At 42.3% G+C, this 21,124-nt stretch overlaps 1 protein-coding gene across 3 annotated transcripts in view; it reads left to right on the forward strand.

The window, feature by feature from the left end:
- FGD5 (FYVE, RhoGEF and PH domain containing 5) overlaps positions 1 to 21,124 on the forward strand; it is a 153,048-nt gene that overhangs the window by 79,227 nt on the left and 52,697 nt on the right. For all 3 annotated transcript variants that reach the window (XM_039482230.1, XM_039482233.1, XM_039482231.1), the window contains exons 6-7: positions 18,148 to 18,299; positions 20,354 to 20,510. In XM_039482230.1, the coding sequence (XP_039338164.1) occupies positions 18,148 to 18,299; positions 20,354 to 20,510 (309 nt within the window). The remainder of the gene's footprint in view (positions 1 to 18,147; positions 18,300 to 20,353; positions 20,511 to 21,124) is intronic.

Genomic DNA, 21,124 nt, shown 5'->3' on the forward strand with positions numbered 1-21,124 from the left:
ACGCACCAGTTGGAAGTAACGGAGGAGGAGAAGGACCTAGGAGTCCTGGTTGATCGTAGGATGACTATGAGTAGGCAATGTGATGTGGCCGTTAAAAAAGCTAATGCGGTCTTGGGATGCATTAGGCGAGGTATTTCTAGTAGAGATAAGGAGGTGCTAGTCCCGTTATATAAGGCGTTGGTGAGACCTCATTTGGAGTATTGTGTGCAGTTTTGGTCTCCCATGTTTAAGAAGGATGAATTCAAACTGGAACGGGTACAAAGAAGGGCCACTAGAATGATCCGAGGAATGGAAAGCCTGTCGTATGAAAGGAGACTTGAGGAGCTCGGTTTGTTTTCCTTAACCAAAAGAAGGATAAGAGGAGATATGATTGCACTCTTTAAATATATCAGAGGGATAAATACCAGGGAAGGAGAGGAATTATTTCAGCTCAGTGCTAATGTGGACACGAGGACAAACAGATATAAATTGTCAGTCAGGAAATTTAGGCTTGAAATTAGACGAAGGTTTCTAACCATCAGAGGAGTGCAATTCTGGAACAGCCTACCGAGGAAAACAGTGGGGGCGAAGGACCTCCATGACTTTAAGATTAATCTGGATAAGTTTATGGAGGGGATGGTATTTAAGGATAACGGGTTTAGTCAATAGGTCAATAACATGCCACACTGGTAATTAGTACAAAGGGTCAATGTTGGGATATTGTTAGCCTTTTCCAGAGGGTCTGGCTGGAGAGTCTTGCCCACATGCTCGGGGTTCAGCTGATCGCCATATTTGGGGTCGGGAAGGAATTTTCCTCCAGGGTAGATTGGCAGTGGCCCTGGAGGTTTTTCGCCTTCCTCCGAAGCATGGGGCAGGGGTCGCTTGCTGGTGGATTATCTGCTACTTGAAGTCTTTAAATCATGATTGGAGCATTCAACAGCAGAGTCAAGGGAGAGAATTAGTTCAGGAGTGGGTGGATCGGCTTATGTGGCCTGCATCTTGCAGGAGGTCAGACTAGATGATCATAATGGTCCCTTCTGATCTTGAATTCTATGATTCTATGAATTCTGTGAGATAAGCCAAAGGGGAGCTTCCCACTGGCTAAACTGGCTGGAGGCATGCTAAAGTTCATCTCAACTGAAAGCTAAATAGCACCAAATCTTACAGGGTGTTTGATTCTAGGGTGGTGTGCAAGTTATAAGAGCATTTACTGCCTGGGAAAACCATTTGGAAAGAACAGGAAATGTCTTTTTTGCTCTCACTTCCAAGCTGACAGCTATATCCAGGGGATGGGGCTTTTGTTTTATGCCTGTGCTTAGAAGGTTTTAGCTTAGAAACATTCGTGTGAAAGAGTGCGCGCCGCTCCATTCCAGCTGGAAAGAATCCTAAACTGCTGGTAATCCATAATAGAAAGAACTCCCATAAAAATTACAGCTCGTGGGCTAGTTACTGGAAAACTCAGCTTTGACGCTAATTTTATCTACTTAGTGCCACAAAGTTGGCTTGAAGGTACAAGTGAATGAAAACAAAGAGGGCTTTCCTGGTCTGACCCCAAAATGTAAACCACTCAGTGTTATCCCTTGGGGGAAGGAGTATAGTTTCCACACAGCCAATGTGTATTGAAGAAACTGGGTAGCATTAGCTGTAGGTTTATTAGCCAATATTGAAATGCTGTTTTAAGACAGGAGGGAAATCAGCCTAGTTTTCATGATGATTAAAACATATGGCTTAGATCAGCCGGTTAGCCTCATTAGAGCGGGGAAAGGATACCTGTGATAGCTATGTTATTATGCTGGGTGATTCTCTGTGTTCTTGTTAGTCATCAATTTCATGCGGAACAGTTGGTGTTTTGCTTTCGGTGTAAGTGTTTGGGTCTGTAACTCAATGTTTCACTAAATGATCTTCAACTAGGGATTTCATTCTCTTCCTTGCCATTCATTCATTCACTCCTGGAGGAAGAAGCATTGTTGTTTCCCTTTGTGCTTTATTACATTAATTTTTAAAAATTTAGGGAAATAAAGGAAGAATTTTAAATTTAAAAGGAGAGTTGGAGCCATGCCAGTCCTTTGCGTTTGAACACCTCAAACTCTGAAGGACTCCAGATCCATATTTCACAGCTCTTTCTCCCGACACCCTTTCAATTTCCTTGATGAGCCAAACTTCAGGATCCAAACAACCTCAAACTTTGGTCTTGAACCTTGCAGCTGGGGTTCATCTGTGGGGTGCTGAGAAGCTTCTGCTTCAAGTGGGTTTATTTTGTTAGCCGTATTTCACTTTAATATTATTATACACACAAAACCAAAGTTACTCATGTCAAAAGAACGTTAAGGTTGCAAAGCCAGGCACTCAAAAGTTAGAAAAGACCACAATTAATATTGGCTGTGCACTCCTCCCCTAACCAGTTTCTACACTTCCATGTTGTTCATCCCAGTCAGATGCCATTTTTAAGATAAGGTTCCACCTTCACAACTTTAGTTAGGTCATGTTTCTGTGCTGGAAATATGCCCCTCCATCTTCCCAGAAATATACAGTTGCTGAAAGAGCACAAAACTCCGGAGGACTGTTGTCCATAGAAATAATCAGCAAGTTTGTTTTTTCAGATTAATCTTGATTGTTTCTATTCGTTAACTATCCCACTTCTTGTGAAGAGACAAGGTGTAAATGGTTCCTTGGAAAGAACATCATGAGAAGGATGAATTCATCAGAAAACTGGAGAGGGGAGATTCTTTCACCTCTTGGTCACTGATTCAAATCCACCTCAGGTTAGCAGGGATGGAAATCCTTGTGAAATGAGTTTGGTGGTCTCATTCACATCCTTAGTGCACAGGTGCCTACATCACAAGCAAACTTCATCACATGTGGCAGCAACTGGTACCCTTGCTGGCTACCGCAGCACAGTGGCACTCAAAAATAGCCAGGCAGTTGATATACTGTGACAGCTGCTTGTTATACTAAACATGATCATGTCATTATGACCGTGTCTTCTCCCACTGCCATTCATTTGTTGTATCCAATTATTGCCTCTCAGCATATGCTGAAATTGTAAGCTCTTTGGAGGTGGGACTGTCTTCTTTATTGCATGTGTGTGCTGTCCTGAGACCAATGGGTTCTTGACCCCAGATTGGAGCTTTGAGATGCTATTGTAATACAAATAAATAATAATAATTAATAAAGATGTTGCTTTGTGTATTTGCATAGTATTGGGGATGCCGCTATAAATACAAAATATGACTTCTCTTTGCACCCCAGGTTGGTGTAAGTACCACATTGCATAACTGAAGCTGGCACAAATACCCCGTTGTGCATAAATGTCCCAAGAAAAGCAGTCGCTCCTTATCCACAACAAAAGTGGCATTGAGGGTGCCCCTGAGGAAAACTGAGCTTGGACAAACTATTATTTTTGTTTTATTACCATCTCTCTCAACAAAACCTTTTGAAAGTACTATTTTTAATGTCTCGTCTTCTTTTACAAATCCACATCTCAATAATGAAGACTGAAAACTAAACCACACCCTGACTGGTTTTGGGGGGGGCGAGGAATTCTTTTCTTAAGACTGCAGCAGGAGCTGCATTTTCCATCTCATTTGCAGCCTCGTCCGGAGCAGCTATTTGTTCAGCATAACAGAATCTGTTTGGCCTTTCAGCAGAGACTTTAATAGTTTGATTGATTGCCAAAATGATGACATTTCCATACACCCACTCTGCTATTGAGCTGAAAGAGTGGAAACATTGTGTTAACTCAGAAATTCTGTATCAGTTGGCATGGTAGTTGTGATAATAATCTGGAGAGTTTGATGTTATTTGCCCTACTCTAAGGTAATGCAGTTCTCTGGGGTATGTTCTTTACAGGACTCATACCAGGTGAACAAATCAGGCAGTCTGGACCTTGCATTCCAAAGATTCCCCCAAACTCTTGGTAATGGGGCTGTCTTTCCCAGCATCTGATTTGGCTTCCTCACCCATTCCAGGGTTGCTTCTCCTGCATTTTTCATTTTTTTTTAATTTAGGCCATAATTAGCCTCAATCCATTCTTCGTTCCAATGTGTGTGCATAATTCCTATTGAAATTATTATCACTTATGTCTTCAAGTCAAGGAGTGAATGAAATTAGCCCAAGAGATTGGTCTGCACTGAAAAACCGACACCCTACATTCCCCAAAGTTTAAGGAGATCTGATCTTCTATTCTGGTTCAGGTTCTTTTCATAAAGATGGGTCAGAACTTCTACGCTCATATTAAGATCCAAATATGAGTTTCATCAACATTCAAGGTGGTTTGGGTATTCTGTTGCAATTTGGCCTCACCTCTAATTTTAACATGTGGCTAAGGTTTGCTAAAGGCATCCCTCCATCTTACACAAAGAATTTCTCCCTGGGTAGCAAAGAGTTGCACAGAATGGAGCAGATTGCACAAAGGGCAGTGTACTAATAGATGCAAACTATGCCAGGCTCTGCACAAGCTGGGAACCCAGACTTGGGCTGGACTCCATAGCTTCTCCAAGGCTAGTAATAGAGAAGTAACACTGAGGAAACAACTGAGCGCAAAAATATATCAATATGCTGTAGCTGTTTACTTGAAAATGTAGCAAACCTGAGTTTTCAAGGTCTAAATATGACTTACCTTCAAAGTTTGCTGTGCTGATTGAGTTTAATTTCCAGAACTCCTCTGAGGTAGCACTATCTCACCAATGTTCTTTCATGCACAAGAAAATAAGCAGCTCCCGATTTAATTCCTTGATACAAACAGAGCTGTGACTATACGTTATCAAATACAGTGTACAGTGCACTACATCTATTCAGTACTATTTAGATGGACCTCATGTAAAGACCTAGACAGGCATGCTAGATAACATAGCATGCAATCTTCTCTCTACTCTCAGCACACTTCTATGTTGGGACCAACGTTTACAGAAAAGTAACATTTTTGGCCCTAACACCTTGATAGACCAATGATATCTTAATCACTACTTAAATGGAAAAGGTTGGAAGAGATCACCTGGTGATTGAGTGGCTGAGGCATATTTTTGTTTCTGCTGTGGATGCCTTGGATACTGTTCAAAGTTTGGTTGGACCAATCAAGTGATTATTTTCCTAATGAAATGCTTTAGTGAATGGGGAAGCCTGGCTAAAGGAAGAGCTTGTTTGGCTGTTACACTGTCTGAAATGCTTGACAAAAGCCTAAAGACAAATTGTGTCAGAGAACAATAGCCCATCCTCAATTTCATTAGGCTGAATTTATTTTCCTTATTTATTTATTCATTGTTCTCTTCATCTGCAGTGGGAAAATAACTTTGCATGGGCTAGAGTAATTTTACAGTGGGAACCCTGAGCCAAAATGGCTGTCAGACCATTTTGTACATCTCTTAAAAGGAAAAAAAAAAATCACGCTTGGCATTGGGTCAAGTTCCTTGTAACAAGCCCTATTGATACAGTATTCAAAACATGCACACTACAGTTTGCCAGTTCTTAAACTCATTTGCAGTGTTTTGGATTAATTTGTGTGTGTGTGTGCACGCTGAGGTCAGGGTCCCTGACCTAGATTGTACCTAGCAATAGCAGGATAAGAGACTAATTGTGTCTGCCGCGATAGTTAGAATTTCCTGCCGTTCATCTGGCATTGTTTCTGCTGTGCTCAGTAATGAGAAATTTGGGACGATCACTGTTCAGTGTAGTGCGTAGGCCACTCACTCTGCCACCGTAGAAGTGCCACTTTTTAATTAGAGGTGCCACTTCCCCTTTCAAGACCAGGAGAGAGGTTGAAGGTGATAATGAGGAGGCCCCAAAGAGCCACACGCAAGGCAAACATGGCTCACAAAATATTAAAAGGCAGCCCATGGCTGAAATCAAAGACTACAGGTCCCCCTAGCATATAATGCTGGGACAGTCAAAGAAGACTGGAGCATTGCATCCTGGGACATGTGGCCCATAGAGACTACTCCACCATATTAGAGGAGAGGGTGGCTTTAGAAGTATGCAAATCGTTATGTTCAATGAAGACTTTGATTGTACAAAGATTAGGGCTCCCCTATATTTATACTCCCACACCATCCCTCATACCTCCCCAATGGGCTGACACTACTGGCCTCCCAGTATTGGTATATATCATATAGATTATCAGTTTGTTTTTTTAGATAATGAAAACTCTACATAGACACACAAGGCAATTTCCATTAATATGTAGGTCTTTATTGACTGAAAAGTGTAGAACTGGACAGGAGTTTTGCTGGGATCAGGATAAACACTCTATGTAGGCAGAATAGAATTACCCAAGTAGGAACATAGCCAGCACCTGAGGGTTAACTATTCTGATAGAAAGAGCCATGGAATCTGTAATGGCCACAGGTGGTCAGGACCTCATTTTCAAGCCTCATCTGCCACATGCCACCCCTTGCAGAGTGTCCCTTAACATTGTGCTGGATATTGGTTCAAAGTAAAGAGGGGGCTCAAACCTGAACACCAGATCTGAACACCCCAGATTGTTGGGGTGTTTGAAATCCAAACACACTTCTGGCTCTGGATGAGAATTTTCACTAGAGCTGGTATTCACTTCAATGTTTACTCCGAGAGAGGAGTGCCACATACTGATATACCAGCACCACTTGCTATGAACATTCATCTCACTGTCTATGTCTACGCAGCAATGAAACACCTGCGGCTGGCCTGTGTCAGCTGACTTGGGCTTGCCAGGCTTAGGCTGTGGGGCTGTAAAATTGTAGTGTAGATGTTTGGGCTTGGGCTGGAGTCCAAGCTCTGGGACCCAGCAAGTGGGCAGGGTCCCAAAGCCCAGGCTCCAGCCTGCGCCCAACAGTCTACCCAGCAATTTTATAGCCCCGCAACCTGAGCCCTGTGAGCCTGTGTCAGCTGACACAGGCCAGCCACAGGTGTTTAATTGCTGCATAGACATAGCTTTAGTCTCTCTGTGCTCCATGACTTTCGCAAGATCCCACTTATACGAAGTGTACGTTTCCAGTGGTGATTGAGGCTCAGAGATGCTGCTGGGTGCTTTCCCTAGGCAAATATATCATGAAAAGTAGCTGTGGGCACAAATGAAAAAGCAAAACATTTTCTTTGCTTTCATGATAGTTGTGAACATCTTTGTGCCTCCTTTTCCTCAACTTCCAAATCTATACAACTTAGTTTTCTAGGGCTTCCAGCTGTCAGGTGGTCCAGAGACATTTATACCGAACACATCCCCGGACACCGCCAATACCACACCGAGTAACCGAGTCCGCCAACTAGGGAAATAACCCACTTCCTTCCCCAATGGACCAAGGGACGCACCCCACCCATGTACTTATTCGCTACACTGATACTGACTTGGACTCCTTATTCATCCCATGGGTGGCGTACCCAAGCCCACTTATCCACTGACACTTTAAAAAAAAACTTGCACCCCCATCCGGGTCTATGCCTGTTATGCGATATGTATGTATCTTTTCATCCTTGCAAACGATATCTGTAACCCCCCATAACCCAAGCCTGACCCCAGATGTACAGTACCTTCCCTCTCAACTTGTGTATATTTCATTTCAAACATTCACTTTAATAAATTTTTTAAATCTGAGCAATGCTGGGGGTAATAACACTCGAGCAGCTTTTACAATGTAGTGTAGTACTGTGTGCCCACGTATCAGAGTGCAAGATTGAGTCCTTTTGGGGATCGGTTGCTATGAGCAGAGCCTGAAATGGATTGATTTTGGTTCATGCCTCTATTTTAGGAAATTTTGATCCATCAGGAAATTATATGGACTCAATGTTTGGTATCTTCTGTGTTTGGCTGGGTTGTTCAGATGATGAATTTGGAGACCTTCAGGTGCCATAATGGATTGGAGTTGGACAGCACAAGCACTTTACCTTTGATTAATGGCTTCCCAGGAACTCGGCACTTCCAGCAATGGCATAATTTTTTGGAAATGGATGTTTCTAGCTATTACTATTATATTTCAAGATTTGGTACTAATCATTGTAAGGCTGGCTATCTGGGCAATTGGAATTCAATAATTTCTCAGAGAGTTAATTATAATCACAAGTCTGGGCAATTAATGATTAATTAAATTTGCTGAGATTGAGTGGAAAAGAGGTGCTAGTTTTTTCATTCCTTTATGGTATAAAATGGGCAGTTATTTGTTCTGTGGATGTTCATTTGGAATGGGTGGCAACTCTGTAACATTCTAATTAGTTACTTAAGCAGATTCGGGATATGCTTGCTACAGCTACTAAGCTTCTCTTTTCTAAACCCTGAATTAATTGCAATGACTGAGGAGCTTCAAAATGATTAGTAGATTCATTTCAATTAGGAGAGGCACCTAGAAGGGGGATTGGTTGCTACAAAGAATAGGAGAAAAGAATATGAAAGTCTTCCACCTCTGTATCTTTAGTGTCTGAAATTTAACCAGCTGGGCATGTTTAAATGAGGAAAACTTGGACCTGTAATGAGATAACAATGATGGAAGGATCAATGGTGGATTAATGTAGATGTGGCACAGACTTTACAACTAGAACTGGACAATTTTTTAAATTTTGATGGAAAAATGCAATTAAATTCTTTATGAAAATTTTCATGAGACTTGCATCTTGCTCGGGGCCAGCCACAGAGTTGGTCAAAACATTTCAAAATTCAAAAATATAGGTGGAAATGTTCATGATTTTTGGTCCTCTTTTTTTTTTTTACCAGCTGTAGTGACGCAGTGGTAAAAACACCTGCCCCCGTCTACACTACAGCTTCTATTGTTTGTCCGCAAGAGGAGAATTACCGATCCAAATGTTCCCAGTGTAGATACAGCTTCTGAGCACTGTTTGGTGGTTTAAATTAAATGAGTCCCATTCTGGTTCCCAGTGAACTAGCATGTTCACCATGCCTGGCACTAATTGGCTGTTGCAAAAGAGAAGCCAAAGAATGATTGGACCATATTCACTCTTACCCATAGTCAGTTCTTCCGGGTAAGATGGAGAATTACATTAGGCCATAGGACTGGAAAGGACCTCCTGGATCATTGAATTCAGTCCCCCGCTATCAGAGGCAACCCCATCATATAATTCTGTTCATAAGCTTACCAAGCTGCATCTTAAAATTAGTTAAGTTGTTTGCTCCCACTGCGCCTATTGGGAGACTGTTCCAGAACCTCACTCCTCAGAGAGTTAGAAACCTTCAACTAATCTCCAGCCTAAATTTATTCATGGCCACTTTATACCCATTTCTTCTTGTGCCAGTGTTGTCCTTTTGCTCAGAATAGCTTTTTCCCCCAGCTCTGTCTCTGTCCATGCTGTGCCTGTTCTGCAGATAGAGAGAGCAGTTCAGATCCCGGTACTGTTAACCTAGCACCTTTCACCAGCACTAAAATCACACCTACATAGCCCTCAGCTGGGGTAAATCCAGATAGCACACTGAAGTCAATGGAGCTACCGTGATTTACATGAGCTGAAGGGCTGGCCATCACAGTTATTGGAGATGGGGCCAAGGTAAAATTTGGGGGAGGGATAGCTCAGTGGTTTGAGCATTGGCCTGCTAAACCCAGGGTTGTGAGTTCAATCCTTTGGGGAGGCCACTTAAGGATCTGGGGCAAAAATTGGTCCTGCTAGTGAAGGCAGGGGGCTGGACTCAATGACCCTTCAAGGTCCCTTCCAGTTCTAGGAGATTGGTATATCTCCAATTATTTATTATTTTTTTTTTTTGGATCCACATTGGAACAGCCTCAGAATTTGTGGGTGTTTGTACCTGGAGGTTATGAGGTTTCATGGAGGTTTGTACTTCCACTGGAAAGGGAATGGAAAAAAAAAGATAATTTTTCAATCCCTAAAAGTTTGACCTGTTGGGAGGCTACTAGATCATGTCTACTAGATCTAGTGGGAAAAGATTCTTAGCGTCTCCAAACTGATTTACTCTTCCTTGTTCAGGGCTGGATGGAAGAAGCAGTGCATCGTTGAATGAGATATATGACCGTAGTGGTTTCTTTTTATTGAGCCCTTGCTTCCTTTCTCAGCACATTCAACCACACTACATACGGTGCGGCAGGAGGCCAGGAAATTGTCTCTGAGTGGAAAAAACTTGCTGCCATTTCTATTAAATCACCCAGCAGAATCACCTTCCCATGGAGTGTTAAAACAGCTGCATTTTTTTTTCATCTGATGAATGAGCTTATTTGGGCAGACAGTGTATGTTTTTAATATGTCATTTTTTTAAAAAGTGGAATGTTGTTTTTAATAATAACTTGCGGTTTGCACAGTAGCGTATGAAGAAATACATTCACAGCATGGGTTCACCCGGACCATTAGGATACCTGACTCTGTCTGTCTCAAGCCAGATTGTTCAGACTAAAGCAGAATTCAGCCTGTTTGAACCTACTGGAATAGTGACTCCTGATACTCTGGTCTTTTGGCTAAAGCCCTGCATTAGGAGACCGCAGACTTGGGTTCTATTCTGAGCTCTACCATGACTTGTGTAATACACTTCTCGATATTAACTGATAGGGCTTTAATTCTATCAATGGGGTTGTGCTTACTTGATCCTTGGTCTCCTCGTATGCAGTGTCAACAGAACCATCACTGGAATAGTTCATGATTTAAAAGGTTTCTCCTGCTTATTCTATATGTCACTGTCAGGATAGAGTGGAGCAGAGTCTTCGTATCAGGTACAAACACCCACCCTGAGCTAGATTTAGCAGCTAAATCCCAGTTTAAGTATATTTTTAAGAGCAAATTTGAAAACAAATAGTTCCCTGGGCACAGATATCCACATCACAAAAACCACCAACCCCCTTTTGGCTCTGATTGGCAACTGCATTCAGCAGAGAAACTAAGTGGACCATGGCGGCTGAGCTCCCCTCTTGTCTCTAGAGGTGGTTGCTATGGTCAGATGAGAGGCACATTCATGAGGCAGTGTGGGGGGAAGCTAGCTCTGCTGATACCTATTCTGTAGACACTGAGTTTTGAGTGGGAGTTTGGAGGGGGAGGTGGAAGGAGACAGCAGCAGCCAGCAGCCATGAGCCAAGCAGCAGAGGACACACTGAGGATGAGCATGCAGCAGCTGTGGTATGTACTTGGCCAGAACAGTACTATATATGCATGAAGTGTCGCCTAATAGAGCTGTTGGAGGAAAAGATCCAGGGCCTAGAGCTGCAGGTAGAAACCCTGATAGAGAATAGACGGGGGTTTGAGAGGCTGATGGAGCAATGGCAAGCAGTAACTGAGGGGGAACACCCAGGGGCACAGGGGGGAGCAGGGGCTGAGGCCAAGGAAGGGGGACCACCAGAGGAGGAAGATGGGCGGTGGAGGCATGTGACCGTGAGAAGCAGGCCAAGGAAAAGGAGAGCCAGTGAGGGGAAATTGAGCTAAGGAACAGGTTTGAAGGTTTGGAGAATGAGGAAGGGTACAGCAAGTGGTAGCTGACAGTGGGAGGCCTAAGAAAGGAGGAGTCAATGGAAGTAGCACCAAGTTTGTGCCCAGGAGGATACAGGATGGCAACCACAAGGGATGATAGGAATGGAAGGAGCTTGCAACCAGGGGAACGGGGATAGGTTAGAGGACCGTGCTGTCCCCAGGCGAGCAGGTCTACGTGATTGGGGATTCCATACTGCGAAGGTTGGACAGGCCTGTGACCAGGGCCGATCCGGAGAACAGAAGGGTGTGCTGTCTACCGGGTGCTAAAATACGGGATGTGGACCTGAGGTTGAAAAGGATCCTAAGAGGAGCGGGTAAGAACCCTTTGATCATCCTTCATGTAAACGAATGACACAGCTAGATTCTCGCTAGAGAGGATCAAGGAGACTATGCCAGGTTGGGTATGAGGCTCAGGTGATCTTCAGTGGGATTCTACCTGTCCCTAGGAAGGGCGCCAAAGGGGTGAGAGGATCGTGACGATTAATAGTTGGCTGAGGAGTGGTGTTACAAGGAGGGCTTTGGGATGTATGGGCACTGGGAGGCTTTTGGGGACAGACAACTGTTCTCAAGGGATGGGCTCCACCTAAGTAGGGAAGGAAGTAGACTTCTAGGAGGGAGGCTGGCTCATCTGATTAAAAGAGCTTTAAACTAGACACTGGGGAAATTTTCACATTGGGAGTGAGGACAACAAGATAACAACAGATATAGCCAGAGTGGAAGGAAGAGGGGGACAGATACTAGATCTACAAGTCATACTGGAAGTACTGTGTCCCTACCGAGTTGGGTGAAAAGAGTGAGAGGAGCCCAACAGGAAAAATTAGGATGTTTGTTCACCAACGAGAAGCTTAGGTAACAAAATGGAGGAACTGGCTCCTGGTCCGGAAATGAAAACGGATATCGTAGGAATAACAGAAACATGGTGGATGACTGGAGTACAGGTATGGAAGGTTATGTGCTGTTTAGGAAAGACCGATGCAAAGGTAAAGGTGGGGGAGTAGCACTGTATATCAATAATGAGGTGAAATGTAATGAGATAACTAGCACTGCAATGGACAATACAGAGTCTGTTTGGGCAATGGTCACATTGGGGAAGAAAACTACCAGAGCCTCACCGGGGATAGTGATTGGGGTGTGCTATAGACCGCCTGGATCTAGCTTAGAGATGGATAGAGAGCTCTTTAATGTTTTTAAGGAGGTAAACACTAATAGGAACTGCTTGATCATGGGGACTTTAACTTCCCGGATATAGACCGGGAAACAAATGCTAGTAATAATAATAGGGCTCAGCTTTTCCTAGACGTGATAGCTAATGAATTCCTTCATCAAGTGGTTGCTGAACCGACGAGGGGGGATGCCATTTTAGATTTGATTTTGGTGAGTAACGAGGACCTTGTTGAGGACATTGTTGTAGGGGACAACCTAAATAAATGGGAGGATAATCAATAGTGCATCTGAGACTAGGGTGTATGATTTCAAAAGGGCTAATTTTACTAAATTAAGGCGACTAGTTAGGAAGTGGACTGGGCTAACATATTTAGGGATCTAAGGGCAGATGACGCCTGGGGTTACTTCAGGTTGAAGTTGCAGGAGTTGTCAGAGGCATGTGCTGGATGAGCAAGCGTCTTAGAGGTCATTAAGAAAAACAGAAAGCGTACCAGGAGTGGAAAATGGGAGGGATCAGCAAAGAAACCTACCTTATTGAGGTCAGAGGGTGCAGGAAGCTGTGAGAAAGGCAAAGCGAGTGGAGATGGACCGGTTTTTAGCCATATAAATAGGAAGAAAACCAAGAAAGAAGAAGTGGCTTACCTTAAAACTTTAAATGGAGTGGAGATTAGGGATAATCTTGGAATGGCACAATATCTGAACGAATACTTTGCCTCGGTCTTTAATGAGGCTAATGAAGGGCTAAGGAATAGTGATAGAGGACCGATGGGAATGAAGATATGGGGTAGACATTACGGTATCTGAGGTAGAAGCCAAACTTGAACAGCGGATAATCTTCATCCTAGAATATTAACTGACTGGAGATTAGCTAATGTAGTTCCTATATTCAAGAAGGGGGAATTATAGGCCTGTTAGTCTAACATCTGTAGTATGCAAAGTCATGGAAAACATGAGGCCAATGGCAACTGGGATAGATTACAGCATGGATTAAACCAACTTGATCTCCTTCTTTGAGAAAGTAACAGATTTTATCTAATATATCTGGATTTCAGTAGCATGAAGAATTACTGGTTAAATTGGAAAAGATGGGGATCGAAATGAAAATCCAGAGGTGGATAAGGAGCTGGTTAAAGGAGACTGCAGAGGGTAGTATTGAAGGGGAACTGTCATTCAATCTATTTATTGCTGACCTGGGAACCAAGAGTAGGAGTGGGCTGATAAAGTTGGAAGAGGATCGGGATATTCTCCAGGAGATTTAGATGACCTTGTAAACTGGAGTATTAGTAACAGGATGAAATTCAATAGTGAGAAGTGTAAGGTTATGCATTTAGGGATGTCTAACAAGAACTTTAGTTATAAGCTGGGGCATTGACCAGTTGGAAGTAACGGAGGAGGAGAAGGACCTAGGAGTCCTGGTTGATCGCAGGATGACTATGAGTAGGCAATGTGATGTGAGACCTAATTTGGAGTATTGTTAGCAGTTTTCGTCTCACATGTTTAAGAAAGATGAATTAAAACTAGAACGGAAAAAAAGAAGGCCCACAAGAATGATCCGAGGAATGGAAGGCCTTATGAAAGGAGACTTGAGGAGCTTGGTTTGTTTTCCTTAACCAAAAGAAGGATAAGAGGAGATATGATTACACTCTTTAAATATATCAGAGGGATAAATGGAAGGAGAAGAATTATTTCAGCTCAGTGCTAATATGGACACGAGGACAAACGGATATAAACTGTCAGTCAAGTGCAATACTGGAACAGCCTAAGGACCTCCATGACTTTAAGATTAAGCTAGATAAGTTTATGGAGGGGATGGTATGATAGGATAACGGGCTTAGTCAATAGGTCAATTAAGTGCCACACTGGTAAATAGTACAATGGGTCAATGGTATGATATAACCTTTTCCAGAGGGTTTGGCTGGAGAGTCTTGCCCGCATGCTCGGGGTTCAGCTGACCGCCATATTAAGGAATTTTCCTCCAGGGAAGATTGGCAATGGCCCTGATGTGGCCTGCATCTTGCAGGAGGTCAGACTAGATGATCATAATGGTCCCTTCTGATCTTGAATTCTATGATTCTATGATTCTATGAGTTTCAGTGACTGGGGCAACCAATCTGGTGTCTCATGATTCTAAGCTTCCCTTGGATCTCTCACATTGCAGTATTTCCTTGTGTGTTTTATGCATGTTAAAATATGTGAAATAGACCCCAACCCCACCTGGTAGGTGACAGCACATCATCAAGACCTACATAGACACATACACACAGAGAGTAAAATATTTCTACAGATGAAAACAATGCTGGAATGGCAGCAGGAGAGAAGGTGTAGATCATGAGCATCGTAATAAAAGAAACAGGCTATCCTGTGGTCAATTACATCTTTTTCCAGGATCTGCTTATCTGACTGACCAGGCTATGTCCTTCCTGGTGCTGTCTTCAGACTCATGCAAGGATCTTTACCTTTAGCGAGAGCTAATGGAGCACCCCCTTGCTATATGGTCTCTCAGATAAGGACAGATCATCTTTTTTATGAAACAGGAAGTTTTATAATCTCCACATCTGCCACTGCTGCTCTGTAAGTAGTCATTGGGAGCTTTCAAACCCTCCAATTAATGGGCCTCGGTTTCAAGCTTGCTTTGCAATTAATTGTGCTCCCTCTTTCTCTTTCTTTCCGTTTTTCTCTCCTCCCACCCACTTCTGCAATAAAACCCCAGACACTTCCTGGTTTATTGGGATGCAAAGGAAGGACTGGGAAAAGTTCTGTATGACTTTTTAAGTGATTCCGTATGGCTCTCCAGCACCTGCTCTCATCACGAGCTGGAATGTGCTTCCAGTTTCCCAAATACTGATTTATTTTCGTAGACTACGTGGGATCCAGTTATTTCACCTATAAAGATCCCATTGGTGGAAAACAGGAAAGTTGACCACAAGAGCCCTACCTGGTCCAGACTAAGGAACACCCAGCTGCCTGGCTCAGGCTCATCTCCTAACATCCGTTTCAGGGGAATAAAAAGGAGAATTTGTATCCATTAACAGTTCTGCATGATGCTCTCCAGGCATATTTATGGATTGGCAAATATCCTCTCTGTTCAGTCCAATAATGCTTTGTTGTTGTAGTGATACTGAAGAATTAGGTGCTGGAGTGTTGTGTCACAGCAATACTTCTAGTTTTGTTCTTTAGAATTGTCTTGAGCTACGATTGCTACTCTCTAATAATCTGTGCTACTATGTAGGAGACCTGATGTCTAACCCCACAGCTGACACAACAGTAGCACTAGTTTAGGGTAAAGATTCACCCCACTCAACAAGAAACTATTAACCTTTCTACTACAGAACATGATTTTGCTGCTATGCATTCTTATAAGGACACACTAGTCTAATGGAATACCAGCATTTTAGTTCAGAAAGCTCGTAACTGGATAGATTATCAGCTCTGAAGCCATTAAAATGGCTTCTGAAGGGCGTTCCATACAGTTGACCTTGAGCAAAAGAGATAATACACTACATTTTTCCCTGATGTTCCTCATTTCCACTGAATCTAGTGGATGCATTTAATCGAATACAACCACCTTTCATTTATATAGTACTTTGCATAACAATGTCCTTCCAAAACTATATGTACACAAAATGGAATTACTTTCCCACCATGGAAAGGCAGTCACCCAGCAAAACACCCCCAGCTCCGCAGGAGTGGTAGAGTAGAATATTATGTTTGTGAGACTTCAGGCTGAAAAAAAATGGTGGCTTCAAAGTGATATTAAAGTAAAGAAAAATTGGGGGAAGCATTAGGGATCTTTAATGGTCCCATGAGAAAATTAGTCACTTCATTAAAGCCTTGCCCCAGATGTATCCCTTGTGTAATTACATCAGTCTATAGATACAGTAGAATGATTTTGAACTACTATATTTTCTTTGATTTCTCATACCTTGTTTAGCAGGGCTTCAGAAAATAATGATGTTTAGGTGCTTTATCTGCAGTTTCAGCAGTTTTGGTGATTTACCTCCTATTTTTAGTCTCACATAAATTCTCTGGAAATGGACCCTCTAATTATGCCCAATGCATTGCCCTGATATACCGGTATGTGCAGTTAGATTCTTTGGGAATGCGAAAGAGATGAATAGATATCAACAAATTTCTGAATTAAAGAAGAAAGCAAAGAACATTGGGAATTTGATTTACAATACCAACAAAGAGATAAGAATTACTGTGTCCAAGACTTTTTCGAAGTTTTCCCTGGAAAACTCCCTAGTAAAGGGTTTTCTTTTATTTTTTCATCCCTCTTAAAATCCTGCTACCCATGTTACATGTCCTGATGAGCTGCATGTAAATTGTATTCTTGTGAATGTAACGTATGGAATCCCCCACCTTTCTTGAAAAATAAGAGCTCCCAGTACAATATGTTTCTTTCACCTAATTCATTCTTTTATCTCTTTTCATGTCATGACGGTATTTCAGGAATATATGTATTTTCTATCATGACGTTTGTATTAACTAGACTAGAATATGATCAAACACCCTGATGTCAGTGTTAATTGGGAAGAGTGGGATGCCATAATGATACTGTAGTAATAGGTACTATCATGATGCTGTAGTATTATATTGTCTTCATTTTCTAAACAGACTCTGACCTGGACATATTTTAAAGTCAATTTCTGTATGAAAGTTCTAACTGATTTTGTGCCATATTTTGCAAGAATATGTTTGTTAGCACCACTGTTTTGACCATCTTCTAATCTGCACACCTACTGTAAAGTCCCCCTGCTGTTTTAGTTGGATGTGTGATTCTTCACTTCCAGTGCTAAACTATTGGATGATTTTGTAGTATGCTGTTAAACAGCTGTCACATACCACACTAGAATGGCTGCTTTTGACTTCTGGAGAAATTATTCCTATGTGCATATAGTATTTAAACCATATTGAAATTAAAGGTATTTTCCAAATATATTATCATTATTAATTATTATTATTATTATTGAAAAGTGGGTCTCAGTTATAGTGGATAGACAAAGTGGATTTCATATAGGAAATGATTGGTTCTGTAGCTTAATTTATATCTCCACCATCCTTCCTTCAGTAAATTAGGAATTGGATTCAGTGTTGGCAATTCTTTCAATTTTTATGACAAGCCTTGCAATATTTGATCTTTTCCATAAAGCCCCAGCTGCTGGACTCATGGGGTTATACAAGACTCACATCTTTTTTTTTTTCTTTTTTAAAAAGGAAGTTTCTAGCTGACAAATTCTTGAAAATGTAACCCCACTGCAACCTAAAGGCTCAAAACCCAGAAAGCAAAGAGTACCCAAATTTATTTTTTTTAATAATCTGATGGGATTGGGGGGAGGTGGAGCTATCTTTTTTTTTTTTAATGTTTTGGGTAATCAATATGTGGACTTTAACCTGAAATTTACAGTAACCATGAAACTAATGGGTGAAAGAAAATGCATCCTATGTTCTCCTTCCTCTTTTGCCCATGATATGCTAGTATTTATGGTGCATCTTGTAATTCCCATAAAGTTTTCTGACTGTTTGTAAATGAATTTTGGAATTTAAAGGAAAAATAGTAATGGTTTAAGTGCCATAAAGAACCTCTGATCTGTTGCCTTAGCTGCTGTATAACAGGTGATGTATTCACAGGATTTCCATGAAGCAGTCTTGAAAGTGCTGGGGGATGAGGATGAAAATGAGAGGGAGGAGGTGAAGCTCAAGCAGGGCTTGAGTGAGATCCCTGAAATCTACAGACTACACCAGGAGATACTGGGAGAGCTGGAGGAAAGAGTCCTCAATTGGTAAGTGACAACTTAATGGCCTCATCTCATCCTCAATCTATTTCTTTATTCCAAGAACCACTGTCAACAGGGTTAAGATTCCAACAGAAGAAAGAAAAGATGCTAAACACCTTTAACAGGGTTTGTGCATAGGTTGAGGGAGGTAAATTTACAGGGACACCGTAAGGTTGGGAGACTGCATTTTCTTGTCTATGCCATGTTTCTGTATTGTTATTTTACCTCCCAAAAAATACAAACGTCTCAGTGCTCCTGCGCTACCCTACAATGATAAACCGTTGTATACAGCCCAATAAATCAGTGTGTGTGCAGCCCATCTCACGTGAACTGTCATTTGCTATCTGTTTGTACAGTGTCTAGCCCATTGGGGGCCCCAATCTGATTGAGTCCCTTAGCTGATTGTCACAAAGCAGTCTAATGTGTGTGAACCATGAGTCAAAAACTCAAATACCAGGAAGGGGGAACAGGCAGAGAAAAACCCTCAGAGGCATTAAGAAATATAGGATTTTTTTTTAATTTTAGATCTCATAGAAATTGGAATAAATTAGAACAATTCCCATGGCAACTTCCTAATATTATAGCTCCCAGTCAAAGGAAACCCACTCAGAGTTTGAACAAGCCTTTGCTGGGCTGAGTTTCAGGCTAAACACTATCTTTCAGGGCTGCTGAGGGTCTCTGCCTAAACCAAACTGTCCTAGCTGGACTAAATCTTACTAGGATAAAGCATGTCTCTGTCTTGCCTAGACAAAGGCTATCAGTGCTAGAGCAAATCTTTTAAGCTAGATAGGCCCCTGTCTGAGCCATGCTTCCAAACTAAAATGTATCAACTAGCTGGGACAAGCTTCTGACTAAGTCAGGCTAGCTTCAGTCCCAAACTGACTAAATCTATGAAATCCACGGAAGGCATCTATCTAAGCCAAACTCCCATGCTAATCTGACTCTTTCAGAAGCTGGGGCAAGCTTTATAGCTCCTTAACCCCACCCCCACTGAACTCCAGCCAATCAGCAGTCACTTTCAGTGACAGACCACTCTATCCCAGGGCTTCCACAAAATAGATTATCCATAAATAATAGTAACAAGCCTGTATGCACAGTGCAGGCAGCACTCCTGAGCAGCTCTACAATAACAAATCAGAGTGCACAACAGAGGAAAAGTTAAGGGGATATCATATGTGGGTTTCCATCTTCCAAGGGAATTGTTGTAAACAACAGTGAGGTTGAAAACAATTCTGTAAATGGTTATGCTAAGTATGCTATTAAGAAATGTGGGTTCCCGCTCCCTTTAGCTGCTGTAGATGTTCCAGGGACCTAAAATAAATGTGCAGTGAAAATCTGAAAATGTGCACTGGCGTTAGACTTTGAATACTAAACAGGCCCTTGAATCCTCAGTACCCCTCCCCACATCTGGCAGTGCGTCCTCTGTTACTCCCAGGGCTGCTGGCCAGTCCCTCTGCTGTATTCTCAATCATCCTGAAATTAACGAGGCCGCTGTTTAAAACCACAATCTCTGTTACCCTGACGTCTCCTTGGCCACTGCTCATTAGCAGCCCTGTACCCTCCGTTACTGCCATTTTTGGCTGGCTCTCTCTCCTGTAGATAATTCACCTTCAGTAAATAATTACATTGTGTGCCCAGATGAGGAACTGTAACATGGGTAAGAAGAGGGAGCTGTGAGTGAAGGGGATCTGAGGATGGAGTTATTCTCCCACTAACACCAGCACTCAGAGTAAAGGTTCTTGTTCACCCTGGTGGATTTGGAAAGCTTGCTTGGAGAAATGTGAGCCCATTCTGCCCAGCATGTACATATATAGCTGTGGTAGGTAGGGTTACAGAAAGGGGACTGGCCCCAGACAAGGCCCATTCTTCCACAGCCCATTCCATTGCTCAGCACTTCGGTGCAGTGTTGTCCATTTCCTGACAGTTAAACCCATGCCTTAACTGAGATCTCCTAATGGCATTAGCAGGTATGGGGCTGATGAATAGAATTTGTGTTACCAGAATGAAGTGGGGCATTTTTTGTTACTTATTGGCTTGTTCTTCTCTTTCTGTGGCTTTAGGGAGGAACACCAGAAAGTGGCCGATGTTTTTCTCTCAAGAGAATCAAGGTTCAATCACCACACAGCATATATTATGCAGTTTGATAGGAATTTGGCTTTGCTAGATGAAACCTGCCTTAAATCTTCCCAGCTGGCCACTGTCATCCGGGAGTTTGAGGTAAGGCACCTCTCACTTCTCTACTTGCATTAATTTATGGTTGCACTGCATTGCTTTCTCAAAGATATTCCTGTCTGCAACTTCACCAGCCTTCAGACAAGGTGTGGAGGAAGAATCTTAATGATCACTTGCAGAACACGCTCTGGAGAGACACATGGAGTGAAGTGTGTGTGTGTGGATTTGCATGTGTATATGTCCATGGATATGTGAGTACGTTTGCTCATGTGTGTATTGGGGGAATCCATCTCAGCCCTCTTTTTCTCTCCCCTTTCATTAATTGGCATATTTAAAGCCCTTTGAAGCTGTATAAATGTTATAATATATAATTGTATAATAAGATGTACATTATCATCATCATCCCGTCTCTTCTCCTCCTTCTCTTTAAAACTGCATTTCATTACATTTTTTAAAACCTCTTACTGCTCCTTCTGCTGCTACCCCTACTTATCTGTCTGTCCTGCTGCCCTATGAAGCCAGCATGCCTCCATAATAACCAATAGGGCGTGCCATGGCAGGGAAGCAATAATAGGAAAAAAGGCATGCAAAAAATCCACTGACAAGACCAGAGAAATGTGGGAGTCAGAACTTCTAGGCTCTCTTCCCATCCCTGCCAC

The sequence above is a fragment of the Mauremys reevesii genome, linkage group 7, assembly GCF_016161935.1.
Source record: "Mauremys reevesii isolate NIE-2019 linkage group 7, ASM1616193v1, whole genome shotgun sequence".
Lineage (NCBI taxonomy): Eukaryota > Metazoa > Chordata > Testudines > Geoemydidae > Mauremys > Mauremys reevesii.